Here is a 19,942-nt window from a genome sequence, read left to right as displayed (position 1 = left end):
AGCGGGAGGGGATGGTGGGTTAGACTGGCCTCGTAGCAGTGGAGATGTTAGCCAAGTGCAGGGACTCAGAACACTAGGGAGATCAAGTTGACAAGAGTCTTTGGTGACTTGGAACTGGTGAAGGAAGGGGAGGAGGCACTGCCAGGAGAAGTCCTGGCTTGTCAGCTTTATTATGATGAGGGGGTCCGGGGTGGGGTGCGGCTTTGGGATGAGTTCTCTTTTGCCCAGTTTAGGATTCCTATCAGGCAGGCACCATATTAGAAAGGCCAAGTCAACACCTGGATGGAGTTCCTAGCACAGATCAGGGAGTCAGGGTCATGGGGATAACATTTACAGTCGGGAGACTGAGTCATGTCATCAAAGGGGTGAAGACATACAGGAGGAACCTCGGGACAGATGTTTAGAGACTGAACATCAATGTCCCCATCTGTGGAACAGAATCGTCATAGGGCTGTTGGAAGCATTATATATGATTTTTGTATGTAAAACACTGTATGAGGGGCCCTGGTGTGGCTCAGTCGCTTAAGCAACCAACTCTTGATTTTGGCTCAGGTCACGATCTCAGGGTGGAGAGATGGAGCCCTGAGTCTCGCTCCACGCTCAGCAGAGCATTGGCCTGAGATGCTTTCCCTCCCTCTCCCCACTTCTCAAATAAACAAATAAACCTTAAAAAAAAAAAAAACCCACAATACTATGTGACACACAGTTAGTGTTCAATAGCTATTAGTCTATTAGCTAATATTAGTCTATTAGCTATTAGTCCTCTTTGCCCCCTTCGTTTTTAGCTGATGACCTCTCCTCTTACTTCCTTGAGGAAAGCGGAAAACAAAGGCCATCAGGAGGCAGCTGCTGTCCCGCCCCCAAATCTGCTTGTAAGTCTATCATACTCCTGTCCAGTGTCATAAGATGACAAATTCCTTTTCTTCTTCAAAGTTAATTTTTCCCCAACAGGTTGTTTGCTCTATCCTTCCCACCACTTCTGGGACATTGCCCTCCCAATTATGACATTCTGTTTTATACTTTCTATTTTTTCCCCTTTATAGTTTTTTCCTCTCAGTCTATAAGCTTGAGTCCATGCCGCTTTTTTTTTAAGATTTTATTTGTTTATTTGACAGAGAGATAGAGAGAGCACAAGTAGGCAGAGCAGCAGGCAGAGGGAGAGAGAGAAGCAGGCTCTCTGCTGAGCAAGGAGACCAATGTGGGGCTCGATCCTAGGCCCCTGGAATCATGACCTGAGCCGGAGGCAGATGCTTAACCAACCGAGCCACCCAGGTGCCCCTCCCTGCCATCTTTAAAGAAAAAAGTCTTCCTTATTGCTTTTAGTGATTTGTCTGTAGAAAGTGCTTCTCTATTTTTATTGTGCATATGAAATATCAAGGGGTCTTGTTAAAATGCAGACTAGGTTTCGGTAGGTAGAGAGAGGGTGCAGAGCTGGATTCTGTCGGATCCTGATGCTCATGCCACTGGTCCACAGACCCTTGAGTAGCAAAGTCCTGGCACCATGGTTCCCAACTGTGGATCCACCTAGAGAACCTTACAGAATGCTGATATCTGGGTGTCATGTCTTTGACAGGGGCTGTGGACTTGGCATCAGGCCAAAATATTTTTTCTAGATGACTCTAATAAGCAACCAGTATTGAGAACTCCTGCTTTCCAGAAGGTAGAACGAGGAGGGACTTCGAACAACATACATTTCCACAGTGTTTGAAATTTTTTCCAAATATTATGTTACCTTTGATTTTTTTTTTTTTTGATAACAGGAAGATGGATCAGAAGAAAAATAAAGAGGAAGAGGAAGGATGGAAAAAGGGAGGGGGAGTGGGAGGAGGATAATAAAAAGAAAAGACCTTCTTTTTTAAAAAAATTATTTATTTATTTGAGAGAGAGAGAGAGATTACAAGTGCAGGGTGGGGGTGGGGGGTGGACTGGGGCAAGAAGGAGAAGCAGACTCACCCCTGAGTGCAGGGCCTGATGCGGGGCTCCATCCCAGGAGTCTGGGATCATGACCTGAGCTGAAGGCAGATACTTAACCAACTGAGCCCCCCAGAAAAGGCACCCAGAGTCGCCTCAGAAAAGGCTCTCTTGACCAGATAAGTAAAGCACTTTCCTTCTCAATCAAATTACCTGAAGTGTCCACTTCTTCACTTCCCATTACCATCTTGACCCTGCTCAGTCTGGCTCCTGTGCCTTTCTCTTCCTGAAACTGAACGGACCACGAGCACACAACACAAGGGCAGGTGGCTCTGTTCTGAGCGTCCTGACCTCAGATATTCGCCACAGTACTGAGCGTCCTGACCTCAGGTATTTGCCGCAGTTAGCCCACGTTGTTAGAGATCCGAGGGACCTGAAGCAATATCCTGGCACTCACCATATTATGATTCTTTTCTTCTTTCTTATGGGTTACAAAAGAGAAGAGCAAATTATGAATGATTTTTGTTATCTTGAAGCAAGGAAGAATGCTTAACACCGGGGGACAGATGGCATGCACAGTGCCTGCCAAGATCTGGTAAAAAAAAAAAAAAAAAAAAAAAAAAAAAAAATCTCTCCATGTTCAAAATGAATGTCCAACCTGAAAGAGATCATTAAAGAGAGTCAAAGCTATTCTCCCTCTTTGAAGTAGACTCAGCATTACAGACAACATTCTCCGGGTCTGCTTTCTCATGTAAGGATTGGGGGAGGAATAAGTGTGTCCAAGAATGCACAGACATTTGGAAAAAAGAAGAAACATTTTTCATCAAGAACTTGTGCCGGTGTGAGTCCTTCACGAAGCATATGCTAAGATAGAATCTGCGCGCAAGAGAAGTCTGTGAAGCAAGAGGGAGGAGAAGGGAGGAGGAGGGGGCGGGAAGGGCCTCCCACTGCCGTGCAGGTCTGACACCGTAAGGCAGAGAAGAGGGAGCAGGATGGGGGGGGGGGGTTGGTGAGCATCAGACCACCATGCAGGGACCCCCAGCCCCAGCTCTAGTACCCCCGCCTTGCTGAGTCACTGGCGAGAGCAGCTTGCCCGAGTGTGGTTTCCAGAATGCTGCTGTGGATTCTCAGGGCAGAGCAGCACGATCCCCGGGGAACGGAGAACCGAGCAGCGCAAGCCAGGGCTGCCCAGGACTGAAACTATACGGGCAATTACTTCTCTAGTTTTAATAGGATTGGGGCAGAGTAAAGAGGCAGCATAAGAACCCTTTGAGGGTCTTTCTCTTAGTTTCTGAAACTTTCATTCCTTATCTTAAAAGCATCAAAAGTAAGTCTAGTCTCAAAGTAAGGAAATTGGCTCTGATTGGATAAAATGCTCAAGACAGACTGTGCTGTCCTCTGGAAACACACCTCACCAGGGGCTTCCTCCACACCCCTCTTGGTTCTTCTCCAAGCAGTCCTCCTCCTCTTTGCACCCCACCGATCCTCTGCCTGTCCCTTAAATGCTACCCTTCCTCAAGCTGCTCCTGGCATTGTGTCTCCACTACCCAGGTTCCTCTTGGGGCAGGATGATATTTGAAGGACTGATTAATATACTTTTTAATTAACAGTATTTACTCCTCTCTTACCTCACCCTTTAACCCAATCCAATCATGGGAAATGGGACCGACACAGAAAGGCCCACAGTATTCAAATCTATTTGGGTTGTATTGCTCACCCTAGGGTCCAGAGATGGGACTGGGGAATCTACCAAGGACTGGAGATAGGAGGCAAGGGCCCACCTGGAGGACACACGCAACATCTCAGTGTCTTGATCTATTTTTCTCTCTGCTTTTTCCAACCCAGAGAAGTTTATCTGGTCTGCAAGGCCTAGAGACATGGGAGCGTCAAATCAAGACCCAAGCCAAAAATCATCTGCTTTAATCCCTAGCAAAGTCACTCTGCCATTAGTGAAAGGATAGTATGATATAAACTGGTGACGCTGGGGAAGAAGAAGAAAGGGCCGAGGCTTGAGGGGAAGAAAAATCAAGTCTTAGCCATGGAGTAAAGAGAAAGAAGCACATTTTGAAAAAGAAAAGCATATGTTTTCAATTTAATCAGGTATAAAACTTACCAAAAAATGGGAAGTGTTAGATATAGAAACCTATAGGTAGAACAGAACAGTGCTAATCTTATATGGCTAGAACTTCTTACCTCATTATAGCTTCATTAAACCAGCTTTTTAGTGCCCAATTTTTCAGCAGGAGATAAATAATGAATTTAATGAGAATGATAATGAAGGGAAATTATCCCAGACTGAATTCCTGGTGCAGAGGAAAGTTTCTTTCTCTGCGCACCAGAAAACAAGTTTGCAACCCAGGCTATATCTGAGTTTTCAGAATGTGGCCCCGGGATCTTCTGTGTCAGTGGGAGTCCCTGTTAAAAGGCCATTTCTCAGGCCTACTCCAGACTTACTAAATCACTCTCTAAGGGGAACCCTGGTAATATGCAAATTTAACAACCACCTCACGTGATTTTTATGCATGCTCAGATTATACACTCACTGCTTCAGAATTTAAGGAAACTTGCCAAAAGGGTGTGAAGGATTTTGACAGCTTGGATTAGGGAACAGATTATATTTCTATCATGGAATAATTATTTTATTTAAATAAAAAGAATATATAATCTAAAATCTTCTCTTCACTGCAACATCATTCAAAATCCTCCCTTCGATTCAGGTAATTATTATCTCTTCCCATCATTGAAATAATATATCCTATAAATAACAAAAAATTATTATTAAGGTGGTAGGAATGAACATTTGATGTGTGTTCTAGGATTCTATCTGGTGATTTTATCTTCCTCTTCTGGGCCTCTCTCTGATAATTCTTGATGTTCTGTGATATTTTGACAAAAATCTGCTTCTCTTTCCTGGTTGCATGGCCACACAGCTGATGACTCCATTTCTCCACATGTGGCTATATGACTGACCAAGTTTGAGCCAATAAAGTGTGATTGAAAGATGTATGCAATTTCCAAATCATCCCTAACTTAAGTCAGGCTGGTCTATCTGGAATTTGGCTTTTCTCACATTCTGTAAATTGCACCAAGGAAATAAGAGAGTGGCTTCAATTGTGCAGAAAAAGACAATGTCCAAGATAGAAGGAACTTAGTTCTTGATTAACCCTAATGAGAAGAGACTCTCCACGAGCTTAGACAGGCTGAATTGTTACATGAGGAAAAATTAGCTCCCATATTATTTAAGCCACTAGACTTTTGCCTTCTCTTTGCTCTAGCATCTTATCCTTTACCCTAACAAACACTAAAAACTACCCTTAGCCAATTACCACTTAGAGCCACACATTAAATCAGATTTCTGAATCCTTTTAGTCAGTGTCATGTTTATCCTCCCCACTTTGCTTACATGGACCCATAGAGCAAATAAGAAGAGAGCTATACCTTAATCATGAAGGGAACTATAAAAAATATTCAAAGACATGAGGAAATGCAGAAGGTCACTATGTGTGTAGGTAAAACCTAGATTTATGAAGCTTAAGTAGGATTTATGAGGCAGCTTTGTCCCTATGGCCAGTCTTTGTCTCACATTGGAATATACTCCTTTCAAGCATCTCAACAAAGAGCACACTATTTTTTCAAAGTTTAAAAGAAAAAGTAATCTTTATTTGGTTTCTTGTACAAAATATAAATTGATTTAAGGTGTTTAAGAAAGGATTTTCAGGTGTTGGAAAAGGTAAGTCATTGGGTAGACTCTTCAGTCTGCTAACAAAAAAAATCAGGTACAAATTGAATGCTCTCGATTTAGTAAACAACACACATAAAACAAGTGGTTCTGAGTTTTTGCATGTTTGACTTAAAACAATTGAACTTGTGCATTGTATAAAGATGCCCTTAAACTACGTTTCATATCTTGAATTCAGACTTTCTTAAGACATCTGGAAAACCAATATTTCTTCTTTTTTTTTTTAAGATTTTATTTATTTATTTGACAGAGAGAGAGAGACAGCCAGCAAGAGAGGGAACACAAGCAAGGGGAGTGGGAGAGGAAGAAGCAGGCTCCCAGTGGAGAAGCCCAATGCAGGGCTCGATCCCAGGACTCCGGGATCACACCCTGAGCCGAAGGCAGACGCTTAACGACTGAGCCACCCAGGCGCCCCTGGAAAATCAATATTTCATACTGCTTGTACCACCTGCCCCAACATTGTACTTGATTTTGCTACATTTGACCCTGATAGAGACTCAAATATGTAACTGAGTGCTGCCTGTATATTTACACAGAAAATATATATATTTACATAGAAATAATATATTTACACAGAAAAAATATAAGCAAATATTATTAGTGAGTTAGAGGACTACATTACCAGTTCCCCGAGTTATGAGGCTACAGACTATTTTTATGTTCCTTTCTTCTTTATCTATTTCTGAATTTTCAAAACTATATATAATGGGCTTATAGTTTTATAATAGAGAGGAAACAGATTTATAGGATCTCACAACTGTAGCAGGATTTCTCATTCTCTTTCATATCTTCTCAGTTCCTACTGCACTGCCTCACACACAATATATGCTCAATAAATAAATGCAAGAGAAGGAAGAAAGGGGAGGAAAAGGGAGGAAGAATAAAATGCAAAGTGCCACCTGTTTGCCCCTCCAGATTCACTCTCTACCCTGCTTTGAACCTGAAGACTGACCAACACGAACTCCCCAGATGAGCTCCTTGTTCTCTGGTGTCTGGTTGGCTTTGGCCAAGGCGATGCACTGGCAGATCAGGGGTGTGGAGTAGCTATTTATTCCCTGAGGCAGCTCCCCGAGGGTCACTGCAGTCTGCTGTCCCCCTCAACCAACCAGACCCAAGACCCTTCCCAAACAGCTCTTCTGGTTGGGGAAAGCACTGTCCCCTCACCCCCTTCGGATCTTAGGGTGTCAATGTGCCTCACTTTTACTAGATCCAGGGTGCTGCACTTTCTTTTGCCCTGTTTTTACATCTTGTCCAGCTCTTCATAAATAGTCCCTTTATGAAATGCTCCTCAGAGTGTCCAAATTGAATGTACCATCTATGTTTCGCAAGACTCAGACTGATACAGAATCTGTTGGTGACAAAGAACCCAACAAGTTCTGTCCTCCAGGAACTAATCTTGAAGGATTCAGAAAAATGTTTTTTAAAATATCACTAAGTATTGCTCATTTCAAAAGTTAAAACAACAAAAAGATTATTCTCATTGAAAAACTCGTTTTACACCAAAGATTTTGTAGTTATGAACGAGTTATTATGCTTTTTCTCTTGAAAAGATAAACATAAACATCTACATACATAGTCCTTTCTTTCTTCATCCTTACAATAACTTTAGAGATTTAACACCCTCCAAATACTCAATATTAATTGTTTAAATCATGCATAAAAGAAGGATGCCTATTATAGTATGAGAATGTTCTCAGAAATTATTCCTTTTTAAAGATCATTTTTCATCTATTTAACAATACAATTTTTTCCCCCTTGGTGTCCTTGAAGGTGAAAAAATTTCTTAACCCAGAAAAGACAATGTGGGGCTATTTTAATACTTACAATTAGTATTAATTTTATAAAAGTTATGAATTCAAAAAACAGAGATCTTAATCCAATTTACAAATTTTATTATTTTATTTCTACATCTAGTGAATTTTAAAATCAACCTTTAAGTGGCCTTAATTAACTTCACTTAAATATTCTAAATTTAATGTGTTCCTTTTATTTATGCTTGTAACTGGCAGAACTTACCCAAATGTTTAAGATAGTAATGAATCTAATAAAGTAAAACTGTAAATTTTGTGAATCTTGAGTTCTCTTAGACATTGCAATGCTTTTTAAAGCTTTATAACTCTAAAATGAAAAATTCAATTATACATTTTAAGTTGAAATTATGAAGATATCAGATCTTTTAATAAGCCAAATTACCTTAACTATTACAAATACTTTAAATACAAAACATACACAAATCATAGCCAAGTTAATGCAAAATAATTAATTTCATTGGTTGGTTTTTAGCTCCTTATTTCTGTATATAAAGGTCAAATGAGTGAATTACATCATCCAAGCAAACTGCAGCTGTTATCACAAGTAAATGGATTTAAACATCCCAAACAAGATTATCTGCTTTAGTGGCTGATATTGAACCAAAAAGTTTTGACCAAGACACCTCTGGAGCAGCCAACACCTAGAGCAGTTTTTCTTGCAACAATGAGGCTCCCTGAGCTTCATTTTATGGGATGGTCTCAACAGCCCCATTCCTCGGATTCAGGCGATATATTACCTAATACTCAAGGCTGGGTTCAGCTAATTTATTTATTCCTTGACTCTGTTCTTAATTCTTTTCATATTTTTCCTTTTGGTACACACAATTCTTACAGATATTTTAATGATACCAATTAGGCTGTGCATATCCTTTTTTTTTTTTTTTCTGTCATGTTAATGATAGGAGTCTCTTATCATCACTGCCACTTTTCTTTAGGTTACCGGATAATAGCAATGGCCTGGGTGAAGGAGTTGTTTCATAGGTCTCTAGGCTAAGCACTTTAATGTTTCCCTGCCCTCTTGGGCACTGCTCTTGGATTGTATGTCTTAGCCTGTGAAGGACTGGTTCTACATGACTTGGTTTGAGTGGGTCTGGGCTGAGAAGGCTTAGATTGGGAGGCCTGGTGTGGGCCTGGCTTGGGCTGAGTGGGTCTGGGCTGAGAAGGCTTAGATTGGGAGGCCTGGTGTGGGCCTGGCTTGGGCTGAGTGGGTCTGGGCTGAGAAGGCTTAGATTGGGAGGGCTGAGGTTGAGTGGGTTTGGGTGGAAAGGGTTTAGCTTGGGAAGGCCAGGGTTGAGTGGGTTTTGTGTGAGTGGGTTTGGGTTGAGAGGGCACAGGTTGGAATTGCTTGACCTGGGATGGCTTGGGCTGGTTGGATGTGAGCTGCGAGCTGGGTAGACATTTACTATTAGACCTGGGATAGGATCCCATTTGGAAAGCTGAATTTGAAGCCCCATCCTCTGTCTTCAGTTTGGCTCCTTGCCGAGAAGCAGGTCTTATAGGTTTTTGTATGGCTCCTGGTTGAAAGTCTCGGGGGTAAAGACCTTCAATACGGGATGTTGTTTTCATAAGTTTCCCAGTTGCCCTAGTTGGCTGTGTTCTCTGGGCAAAGGCTTGATTAGGCTGTGGACCCAGGGAATGGAAGTGACCTACATGGGAGACCATGGCCCCAGATCTTTCAAGAGCTCCTGTTGTCTGTGGTCTCCTGGGCCAGGCCTGTACATGCTGAGACATAGGTCTTAGCGGTCTCCCAAATGTTTTATCCATGTGATGTCCCCAAGGAGTTCTTGAAAATTTCATAAATCTTTCAGGTGAATAAAATCTCTGTGGTTGGAAGTATTGAAACCTAAAACTTTTACCTCGACCATGGTCCCTCGTTTTCTGAAAGGGCCAGGGATGGAACCACTTAGACCTCTGCTCTGACCAAAAGTGGGAGCCCATAACCCAGGGGGCTTTCAAAGAAACATGGTTAAAGTTACCTCCAATTCTGGTTGGTAAAGGACAGTTTTCCAGATGAGGCATGAGTACTGGGGTGCAGTGGAAATTCTGAAGATTCCAGCTAGCCTCAGGCTCTCTTACAGGCATCTCAGCTGGGCTTTCAGATGAGCTTTCTGGCTGACTGTGTCTTTGTTGTCTCTCATCTTTAGCTGTTCCAGCCAGGTTCTCACTAGGGGAACTGTGAATTCCCTGAACGTTCTCAAAGTCTTGATCTACCTGGATTCCCAGCTCCCTGGCCAGGGAGCCCATGTCCTCCATGGACACACATCTGAGTGAAGATGACATCACTTCCTGTAGAGCAGCTTGAAGACCCTCCATATTCTTCCCTCTCTCCCCAGCTTCCTCCTCCTCCCAAAACAGTAGCTGTGATGGTTTCAACTTTAGAATCCTCTGGAAAAGCTGAGCCTCTTCACTCTCCTGGGCCTGGGGACTGAGGACAAAGTAGAATCTTTCAGTGGTAGCTTCTCCTAAAAACATTAGCAAGTCCCACTCCTTCTCACCTAGGTAGTCAGTGAAAAAAAACACAGCTGAGGAAACTTCCACCAAAAAACCAAACTGTATCCAAAAACTTTCTAGGTCTCCACGAAGGTTGGCCAGAGCAACAGGCTTTTGGAAAAAACTAGGGTTTGCCTTTAGACCATCGCCCTCGGGAAAATGCCACATTATCTCAACCAGGCCATCAGAGATTTGCCGTGGAAGCACTGGGACAGTACAATCCTGATGGAGAAAGATTTTGTGTGATTTCAGTTGGGCAGGACCGAGCAGTCTGTTGAGGATTCTGGACTTGGAGAAGCTACAGTATCCTAGGCGCACAAAAGAGATGACGGGCATCTTCGGAAACATTTCTGCGTCCCCCATAGGCCCTCCTGAAGAATGTGTTGACCACTTTTTCATAACGTCCTTCATGGCCCCTAGCATTAAGATGCTTTTGTTGTTTTCTGCATCTGGCAGGAGCAGCGGAAGAGCAAACCGGCACTGATACATGTTTGACATGACTTCACGCTGCAACGAGCTATCTGAACAGAGCAGAGAGGCACAAAGAACATCAAAAGGATGAATGGTTTGTATGTCCCCGATTTCCAAATTCTCTACCCCAGTCAGCAACTCCTCTTCGCCATCCTCAGCCGGAACCTTGTGTCTGAGGACTGTATCTCTGGCTGTCACATCCAGAGCTTGAACTTTCATCAGGAAATTCCAGGCTAAGTCTCCTGGAGTCTCAGGGGTCCACATACATCCTCGATCTAAGGAGAATTGTTTAACAACATCTGGCAGAATCTTTGTGCTCCTATCCATGTTCAAACATGACAGGACATCTTTAAACACGTTTTTTCTTTCTGTAGGGAAAAAGATACTCTGTGAATATCACACTCAGAATTATATAAGCAATTGACATTTTCATTGTAAAAAGATGGAACAACACATAAAGTGAAAGTTCCCTTTCACCACTCTGCCAATTCCACTTTCCTTCTAAGAGATGCCAATATGTTACATATGTTTGCTTCCCATCCTTACTCCATGCAAGTACATAAGCATGCATGCATATATCACTTGGTTTAGTGGGTGCTATTTTATTTTGACATAAATGACATTATACTAAGCAAATGATTCTTCAACTTCTTTCCACTTAATGGTATTCTTTGCAAATTCTTCCAAATCAGTTTATACAGAGATTGACTTAATTCACTTTAGCTAATCCATCATATTTCATGATTCGGATGGACCATTACTTATTTAACCATTGTCTACTGATGATCACTTAGGTTTTCCAACTTTTTGACCAATGTTTATATGCAGCAATGAAAAACATTGTTAATGCTTCATGATATACATGTATGAAGAATTTTCTAGGTTGGTACTGATTTCTTTCTTAAATGTATCTCTTGCTAAAGTTTGGAGAAATGGAAGATTTTATTTCCATTAAAGTTTTCTCAGAATTTATGCGTTGCACCTAATTTCTCCTGATCTCCCATTTCCTAATACACCTCCTAACCACTTCTTGGGAATACAGAGATAGTGCTTAGTAGAGAAAGAAGACCAGAGAGCATTTTTTACTCCTGGTAGATGGCAAACTAGCATAAGATTCTTGGGTCCCCTATAAAAATAACCTGGAAGAGGGGCGCCTGGGTGGCTCAGTTAGTTAAGCATCCGACTCTTGATTTCGGCTCAGCTCATGATCTCAGGGTTGTGGGATCGAGCCCTGTGGTGGGCTCCATGCTCAGAGGGGAGTCTACTTGAGATTGTCTCTCTCCCTCTCCCTCCACTCTTCCTCCCACTCTCTCTCACTCCTTCTCTCTCTCTCTCAAATAAATAAATCTTCTTAAAAAATAGCATGGAAGAAACAACAGACGTGAGGAAAAAGTATGGATTTTAAGAATTAACAAAGGTAACTCTAAGAAATCCTAGGGCAGTCTAAAAGTCACTTGAATTGGAATATGTTTTGGGGTAAGAAGGTGAGGGAGGAGTTGAGCAAAAAGGGTTCCCAGAGGAGGCAGTGAGAGGATAGGTTGCAGGTAACCTTTAAGTCCTGCTTTTGCCTATCACCTATTTTGTCTTCAGACAACAATCTACTATTTCTTCAGCACAAAAACCAGTACTCACACAGCCCAGGCCAAGATGTCTAGTATTGACAAGGTAATAATAGGGTTACTATGGACCTCATTTGGGATACCACCAAGAAGCAGCAGAGTAAATCTTATACGCAGCAGCAATGATACAATCAGTAAGTACAGAGCTGGATAAAAAAGAAAAAGTTAGGGGCGCCTGGATGGCGCAGTTGTTAAGCATCTGCCTTCGGCTCAGGGTGTGATCCCAGAGTTCTGGGATCGAGCCCCATATCAGGCTTCTCCACTGGGAGCCTGCTTCTTCCTCTCCCACTCCCCCTGCTTGTGTTCCCTCTCTCGCTGGCTGTCTCTCTCTGTCAAATAAATAAATAAAATCTTAAAAAAAAAAAAAAAAGAAAAGAAAAAGTTAAGAAGCAATAATATCTAGGGGCGCCTGGGTGGCACAGCGGTTAAGCGTCTGCCTTCGGCTCAGGGCGTGATCCCGGCATTGTGGGATCGAGCCCCACGTCAGGCTCTTCTGCTATGAGCCTGCTTCTTCCTCTCCCACTCCCCCTGCTTGTGTTCCCTCTCTCGCTGGCTGTCTCTATCTCTGTCAAATAAATAAATAAAATCTTTAAAAAAAAAAAAAAAAAAAAGAAGCAATAATATCTAGAACCCAATACATTTTATTTATTTGTCAGAAAGGGAGTGAGAGAGAGTGCATGCACACTAGCAGGGGGAACAGCAGGTAGAGGGAGAAGCAGGCTGCCCCCTGAACAGGGACCCCGACACGGAACTCAATCCCAGGATCCTGGGATCATGACCCGAGCTGAGAGCAGACACTTCACCAACTGAGCCACTCAGGCATTATAAATTTATGTAGATTGAAAATTCATGAAAATAGCCCAGCTAAGGCAAAAAGAAATGATCAGAGATTTTGGCTGCCACCCACTGAAAGGAGAATTTCAAATTTGAGTCCAGTTAGGTTAATTGGAAACTAAAACAGATCAAAAAAACTAAGATTCTTAGGAGATATTTAACAATTGAGAGGGTTGCCTAGGTGGCTCAGTCAACTGGGTTAAGTGTCTGCCTTCGGTTCAGGTCATGATCCCAAGGTCCTGGGACAGAGCCCTGCCTCTCCCTCTGCCTGCTGCTCCCCATGCTTGTGCGCGCTCTCTCTCCCTCTCTCTCTCTGTCAAATGAATAAATACAATCTTTAAAAAACAACAACAACTTTAGTCTTAGAAAGAGACTTGTAGTCTCAGAAAGAGAGGAAGGAACACGTGAGACAGAAAAAAAATATTTGGATAAATAGTGGCTGAAGATTTTCCAAATTTGGTTTAAAAGAAGTTTTACAGATTTACAAAACTCTCTAAACCCTAAGGAGGATAAAAACAAAACAGCTAAAAAAAATTTTAAGAAAAAAATCTTGAAATCACCCAGAATAAAAATGACACTTATAGGGAACAATGATTAAAAAAAAACTGCAGGCTTAGCATCAGAAACAATGGAAGCCAAAAGACAAAGGAATGCCATTAATAAAGTCTTGAAGGCAGAAAAATTGCCGATCTATAATTCTGTACCTAGCAGAAATATCCTTCTGGAATGAAAGCAAAATAAAGACATTTTCAATAAACAAAATCTAAGAAAATTTCCCACCAGAAGACCCGCGCTAAAAGAAATAATAAATAAAATTCTTCAGACTAAAGGGAAACGACATCACATTAAAACTTAGACCATCAGGAAGAGAGAAAGGGTGCAGGAAATGGTAAATCTATGGGTTTGTACCACGGGATGAACTCAACTATAAGCTGGAAGGGAAGGGAATAGATTGATACAGTCTATATACAAGCCGACCTTATACACGGCAGAGCGCACAGAGCAACACCATAAGCCATCCTGAGACTTAGATTTGACACTAATATTTTTTTGTCATGAAATTTAACATAACAAAAAGCATGATGACTCTTCTCCTTTGAATCAGATTAATTTGGATTTTTTTTTTCAGTTCCTAGCTGCATAGATAAATAAATATTACAGAGGAAAGAGACAGAGGATAGCCACATGCCTCCAGTCAACTAGAGCAGACTGGTTAGCTGTTAGAATTACATTGCAAGTCATAACTACATTATTACTGAAACTTTTCTTGACCTGTTTTGCTAAAATTGACAAATCTGCTAAAATTTGCTAAATTGCTGAAATTTACTAAAGGTGTTAGATTGATTGCGAAAAATAGCCCCAATTAATGGCTTTCTGGATTTATTTTGGCTTTCAGCAATATCACTTTGTAAGAAGTGGTATCTATTTTTCCCTAGTCCTTGAATTTGCACCGTCTTTGTGACATACTTTGACCAACAGAATGTGGCAGAAGTGATGGTGTTATGGGCTGAATTATGTCTACTTCCTACTCCCCCCTGCAAAAAAAAAAAAAATGTGTTGAAGTCCCCAGGTCCTCAGAATGTGGCCTTATCTGTAAATAAAATCTTTACAGAGATCAAGTTAAAATGAGGTCATCAGGGTGGGCCCCGTCCAGTATGACTGGTATCCTTACAAAAAGGGGAAATTTGAAAACAGAGACATGCACAGAGAGAAAATTATTTGAAGACACACAGAGAGAAGTTGGTCTACAAGCCAGGGAATAACTGAGACTACCAGAAACTAGGGAGAGAAGACTGGCACAGCTCCTTTACTAACACCTGCAGAGATGGTATGACCCTGGTAACACCTTGGTTTCAGACCTGTGGCCTCCATAACTGGGAGACCTCCACTGTTAGGCCACTCTTTTGTAGTACTTTAGTGAGCCCTAGGAAACTAATACAGATGGCATGATATTTCTGAGCCGAAGTCTCCTCCTCTCTCTGTCTCTCTTTCTCTCTCTCCCTCTCTCCCTTGCCTTCTCTCTTATACCCCTCTGTCTTCACCATAAGAATATGCCCCTACTGGTCTGAGAATAAGTCCAGACTAGCCTGCCAGGAGATGACAGACTAGCCTATAGCCAGCTGACCACAGACACATGAATAAACCCAGGGAAGACCAGAAGAACTGCCTAGCCAACTACAGACACTCTTATTGTTTTAATAAGCTTTGTCATGCAGCGCTACTGTTGCAATAAATAACTGATAGAGAAAACAAGATTATACAAACCAAACAGTAACAGGCAAGAATCATATTAGAATGTTACCTATGGAGGAATGGAGAATGAAGAAAAAATGGAATAAACAGACAAAAGGGATTTTTTGCAGGATAATGATGATACTATGCAATGAATAATTAAGTCAACCCTATACAATAAGTGAAATATGTAAATAAATAAAAATTAAGAATGAGGCCTAAAAATGATTATGGACTGGGAAGGTATGGGGGTGGGACAAGATTTGTGTCGTAGGTTAAATCACACACCCCTCAAATTCATGTTAAAATCATTGCAGATATAATTAGTTAAGATGAGGACATTACAGTGGGCCCTAATCCAATATGACTAGTGTCCTTATAAAGGGGGAAATTTGGACCTAGAGGAATGCGCTCAGGGAGACAACTGTGTAAAGACGAAGGCAGATGAGGGGGATATTTTTACAAGCCAAAGAATGCCAAAGATTTCCAGGAAAGCACCAGAAGCTAGGAACAGATTCTCCTTTACAGCCTTCGGAAGTAACCAACCTTATAGTCACCTTGATTTCTGCCTTCTAGCCTCCAAACTGAGATAACACATATCTGTTACTGATTGTTTAAGTTCCCCCATTTGTGGTACTCCACTACCGCAGCCCTAGCCAACTGATACCAGGTGTGATGAGGAGGACATTACTCCTCTCCTACCTAAAACTGGATGGAGAATCCCCAGGATTTGAACTGAATGGGAGATGATAGTTACCTTTCCCTCCTCTACTCAGAACTTGGCAATCCTATTGTCATAGACAATCTCTCTCCAAATAAAGCATTTCTCAGTTTTCGAATTTTCATTCAGAAATATTCCAATTAAAGATACTGATATAATTTCCCTTACCAAGATGGAAATTTATGACTAGATCGAGCCAAGTAACAATATTTTGGGATCTTATCCATTCATCACAGGCTCCTCTCTGATTTTCACTTCAGTAATTACGCCCATAACCTCCATATCCCATTGGTCATGAAGGCATTAAAATGACTTAAGAACCTTAATTTGAGCAATAGAAGATAACACCTAAAATTAGTGGTTAGCAACTTCTTATATGTATCCTGGAGATGACTGCAGAAACCTATAAGCTAACAATAAGTATTTATTTTTGCTTATACTGTCCACCACTGTGTAGGTCCTGGGTCTTCCTCTCTGTCAACATCCCCCTCTAAGAAAATTCCAGGTTAGGGAGGCAATAAGGAATCTCTGAGTAGCTGCTTTTCTGCTGACATCTGGTGCCCTTCCTCACCCCTTCTCCCCATTATGGTATGGAAACCTAAAAATAAGTTGTTGCCCAACTATCACATATCATTCCCATACCTTCAATCCTTTTCTCCTCCTTGTCCTCCTCCTCCTCCAATGACATGCCAGTTTCTGAATCCTCATAGCTCTGTTCTTCATCAGAGAAGTGTTTGCTTTCTGAATCTGCAGAGCCCTCTTCACCATCATAAACACTGTGCTCTGAGTCATTATAATCCTCTTCTTCCACAGCAGGGTCTGCATCTTCAGAGTATCCAAGAGATTCTAGATACTCCTCTTTTCCTAAGTACAAAGAATCATCTGGCTCCTCGTATCTCTGTCCATCCTGTAAATACACAATAGTTTCTGGAATTTCATCTTCAGTGTTCTCCACTGAATGTGGCAGTATGACTTTGGGTGTATTGTATTCCTTCTCATTTTCCCTGGAGGTCCAAGCAGTTTCCTTATGACTCGTTTTCTTGTCCCCGAAGGATTCAGAGGTTCTTATATCCAGGTGTTCTTTCTCTGGGAAGGACACTGTGATCTCAGGACTCTCAGGCTGTTTCTCTCCAGAGGAAAAACGATCTTCTGAATTCTTGCCTACCCCTACAGGTTGAGGAAGTTCTATATTCTCGTGCTTTAAAAATTCTGAAAAGAACAAGGGGGGGGGAGGTTGTTTCATTTTTCCAAATTAACAAAAAGAAATTTTATAGTAACTTGCACTTCCAAGACCTCGAAGCATCATCTCTCTTCTTTATTTCAAAACTGGAGGATAGGAATACTGAGCATCTCCCACATAAATAACAAGTCAACTGTCATTCTTTCTCTCACTGGAAAAAAATCAGATCACATTCCTACCTTGCTCAAAAGTTTGAGTTCTACATAGCAAACTAAAAAGAGTACATGAGTGAAACAGAAAATGTGAATCCTATGAATAGTGCTTACTTGTGGTTTTACTGTGACCCAAAACCAACTCAGATTTCCTAGGGCCATTGCTAATGAAATCTGATCCTAGTAATTTCTAATCAGGAAGCAAATAGCTCTAATTTGGAATAGTAAGTCCTAGAAATAACAATATCTATTTCTCTAAGCATATGGGTCTTGTCCTACATTAGAGACCATTAACATAAACCTTTTTATCTGAGCCTCTGTCTCTCTAATATCTGTTAAAATAATCTTCAGTATTTTTTAGATTTTTATACAAAGGAGCTACACCTGCCTCTAGTGGTAATCTACAGAATTGCTAAATAATCCATTCTGGAAGAATTACTCCCTCATCTGCCACGAACTATCTTTAAACATAGAAGAATTAACATTTGAATTGCTCCAGAAAAGTAGGCTTCTGCTGGTATTCTTATCACAGAAAAAAATGAAGTTACTGAACCATCATGCCTGTGTGCTAAAAATCATTTCTCTGACATTTCCAAAATGGTTATACTAAGTGAAAGATGCAGCCTTTGGTTAAATATCCATGAATTTACTTACTGAATAGTAAGCAGTTTATACTAGCACTAAAAAAACCCTGCCGGTTTTGGAAACAGTTTCAACAAAAAATTATCAATCCCCTAAACCAATAAGATACATTGTTCCCTACTTTAAAATCCTGGACACTTTTACCCTTTATCGTATTTCAGTGAAAATTATCTCCGGGAGATAGACGAATGAAAACAAAAGGCAATCATTTTCTTTTTTCAGGAAATCTGCCTTGTCTCTCTCACCCCCCCAAAAATGTATAGAAATCCAACTTACCATGCTGTAAGCCCCAAATGGTAGCTGACTCTGGAAAAGTACTAAGTAAACACTTGAGAAAATGCTGACAGCTCACTTCTCCCTTTTTCTGTACCAAAATTAACAGCTTTCGACTTTTCTTCAGGGGATCTGTAATATTCTCCAAAGTCTCATATTCTTCCTCAGAAACCAGCCTCCGGGAGGTTAATGTATCTAACACAGAATCAGGATCTTGTTGGAGGATTTCAAGTAAGTTTCTTCGTTCTCTTTCTATGATCTCTGAAGGAACACTCCCCGCAGCCATTGTTCTCCTGTCCTTTAGACCAGGAAGTGGATTATGAAACCGTTCCAACAGCAAATAAATACAGGTTTTTTAAAAAAAGGCAAAGAGTAATTATATTTGGCAAAGATTAAACAGGTCAAAGATGCCCAGCATTGGAGAAAATGGATACAAATAAGCCAAGACAGTGTGGAGATCGAGCCCTATAGATTATCTATCTACTCTTTTGATGACTCGAGTCAGTCTCATCTTGACTCAGCCCCAGGATCAATTCCTCTGAGAAGTCTCTCTTGAACTTCAGTTTGGACTAGGTATTCCCTGCTCTGAGCTCTATTTGTCATAAGAATGTGAATTGATTAACTCTTTCCAGAGAGAAATCTGGCAATAGGCAGCAAAAAATAAATAAATGCTGATAGACAAAAATACAAATTTATACCATTCAACTCAGCAATTTCGCTTCTAGGAAATTATCCTAAGGAAATAATCAGACAAAGGCCCAAAGATATAAGTGCAAGAACCCATATGGCAACATTGTTTATAACAGCAGAAAATTTAAAATAACCAAGATTTCCATAAATTGGGGATTTGTGGAATAAATGTTGATATATCAACAGTGAAACAGAAAAGAACAGTTTAAAAGGATGAAGCAGAGCACCTGGCTGGCTCAGTCAGCACAGCCTGAGACTCTTGATCTCAGGGTCACGAGCTCCACCCCCACGTTGGGGGTAGAGTTTACTTAAAGAAAAATAAACGAAATTTATTCAAAGACATAAATAAATGAAAGGATGTAAGTGTATGTATGTATGTATGAAAGTAAGTGTATGTATATTGACAACTAGTGATATCCATGATATATTGTTATAAAAGGCAGAAAGTTACAGATCCCACTTTTGTTTAAAAAATTAAAATGTGTAGGGGTACCTGGGTGGCTCAGTTGGTTAAGTGTCTGCACTTCAGCTCAGGTCATGATCCCAGGATCCTGGGATCCGGGGATCAAGCCCTGTGTCGGGCTCCCTGCTCAGCGGGAAGCCTGCTTCTGCCTCTTCCTCTGCTGCTCTCCCTGCTTGTTCTTGCTCTCTCTCTTTCTGACAAATAAGTAAATAAAATCTTTAAAAATAAATAAAAAATTAAAATATGTATAGTGTACACATATAAAATGTATATAGAGATAGATATTTAAAAGAAGACAGTCAGGAGAGAGATACCCCAATTGTAACACTGGTTATCTCTAAGCATATGATTACAGAGGGATTCATACTTTCTACTTTAAACACTACTGCATATTTTAATAGTTTATATTTTTTGTTTCTATTAGCAGAATTCAGTTATTTTTTTTTTAAGATTTTATTTATTTATCTGAGAGAGAGAGTGTGAGCACATGTGCATGCAAGGTGCAGGGCGGAGGGGCGGGGGAGCAGGGAACGGCAGATTCCGTGCTGAGGACAGAGCCCTAAACAGGGCTCAATCTCAGGACCCTGAGATCAGGACCTGAGCTGAAATCAAAAGTAGGAGGCTTAACCGACTGAGCCACCCAGGCACCCCTGA

The 19,942-nt window shown here is 41.1% G+C and overlaps 1 protein-coding gene across 1 annotated transcript; it reads right to left on the bottom strand.

Moving 5' to 3' along the window:
* Positions 1-8,264: 8,264 nt before the first annotated feature.
* On the bottom strand, positions 8,265-19,546 carry CARD6 (caspase recruitment domain family member 6). The gene is made up of 3 exons (XM_026506881.4): positions 18,139-19,546; positions 16,471-17,037; positions 8,265-10,790 (listed from the first exon to the last, which is right to left on the bottom strand). The coding sequence occupies exons 1-3, from the start codon at positions 18,419-18,421 to the stop codon at positions 8,461-8,463; spliced, it is 3,180 nt and encodes a 1,059-aa protein (XP_026362666.1). The 5' UTR covers positions 18,422-19,546; the 3' UTR covers positions 8,265-8,460.
* Between the last annotated feature and the right edge of the window lie 396 nt (positions 19,547-19,942).

This window comes from Ursus arctos, unplaced genomic scaffold (assembly GCF_023065955.2).
Source record: "Ursus arctos isolate Adak ecotype North America unplaced genomic scaffold, UrsArc2.0 scaffold_15, whole genome shotgun sequence".
Taxonomy (NCBI): Eukaryota; Metazoa; Chordata; class Mammalia; order Carnivora; family Ursidae; genus Ursus; species Ursus arctos.
Note: the sequence above shows the minus strand (reverse complement) of the source record. Positions and strands in the feature narration are given on the sequence as shown.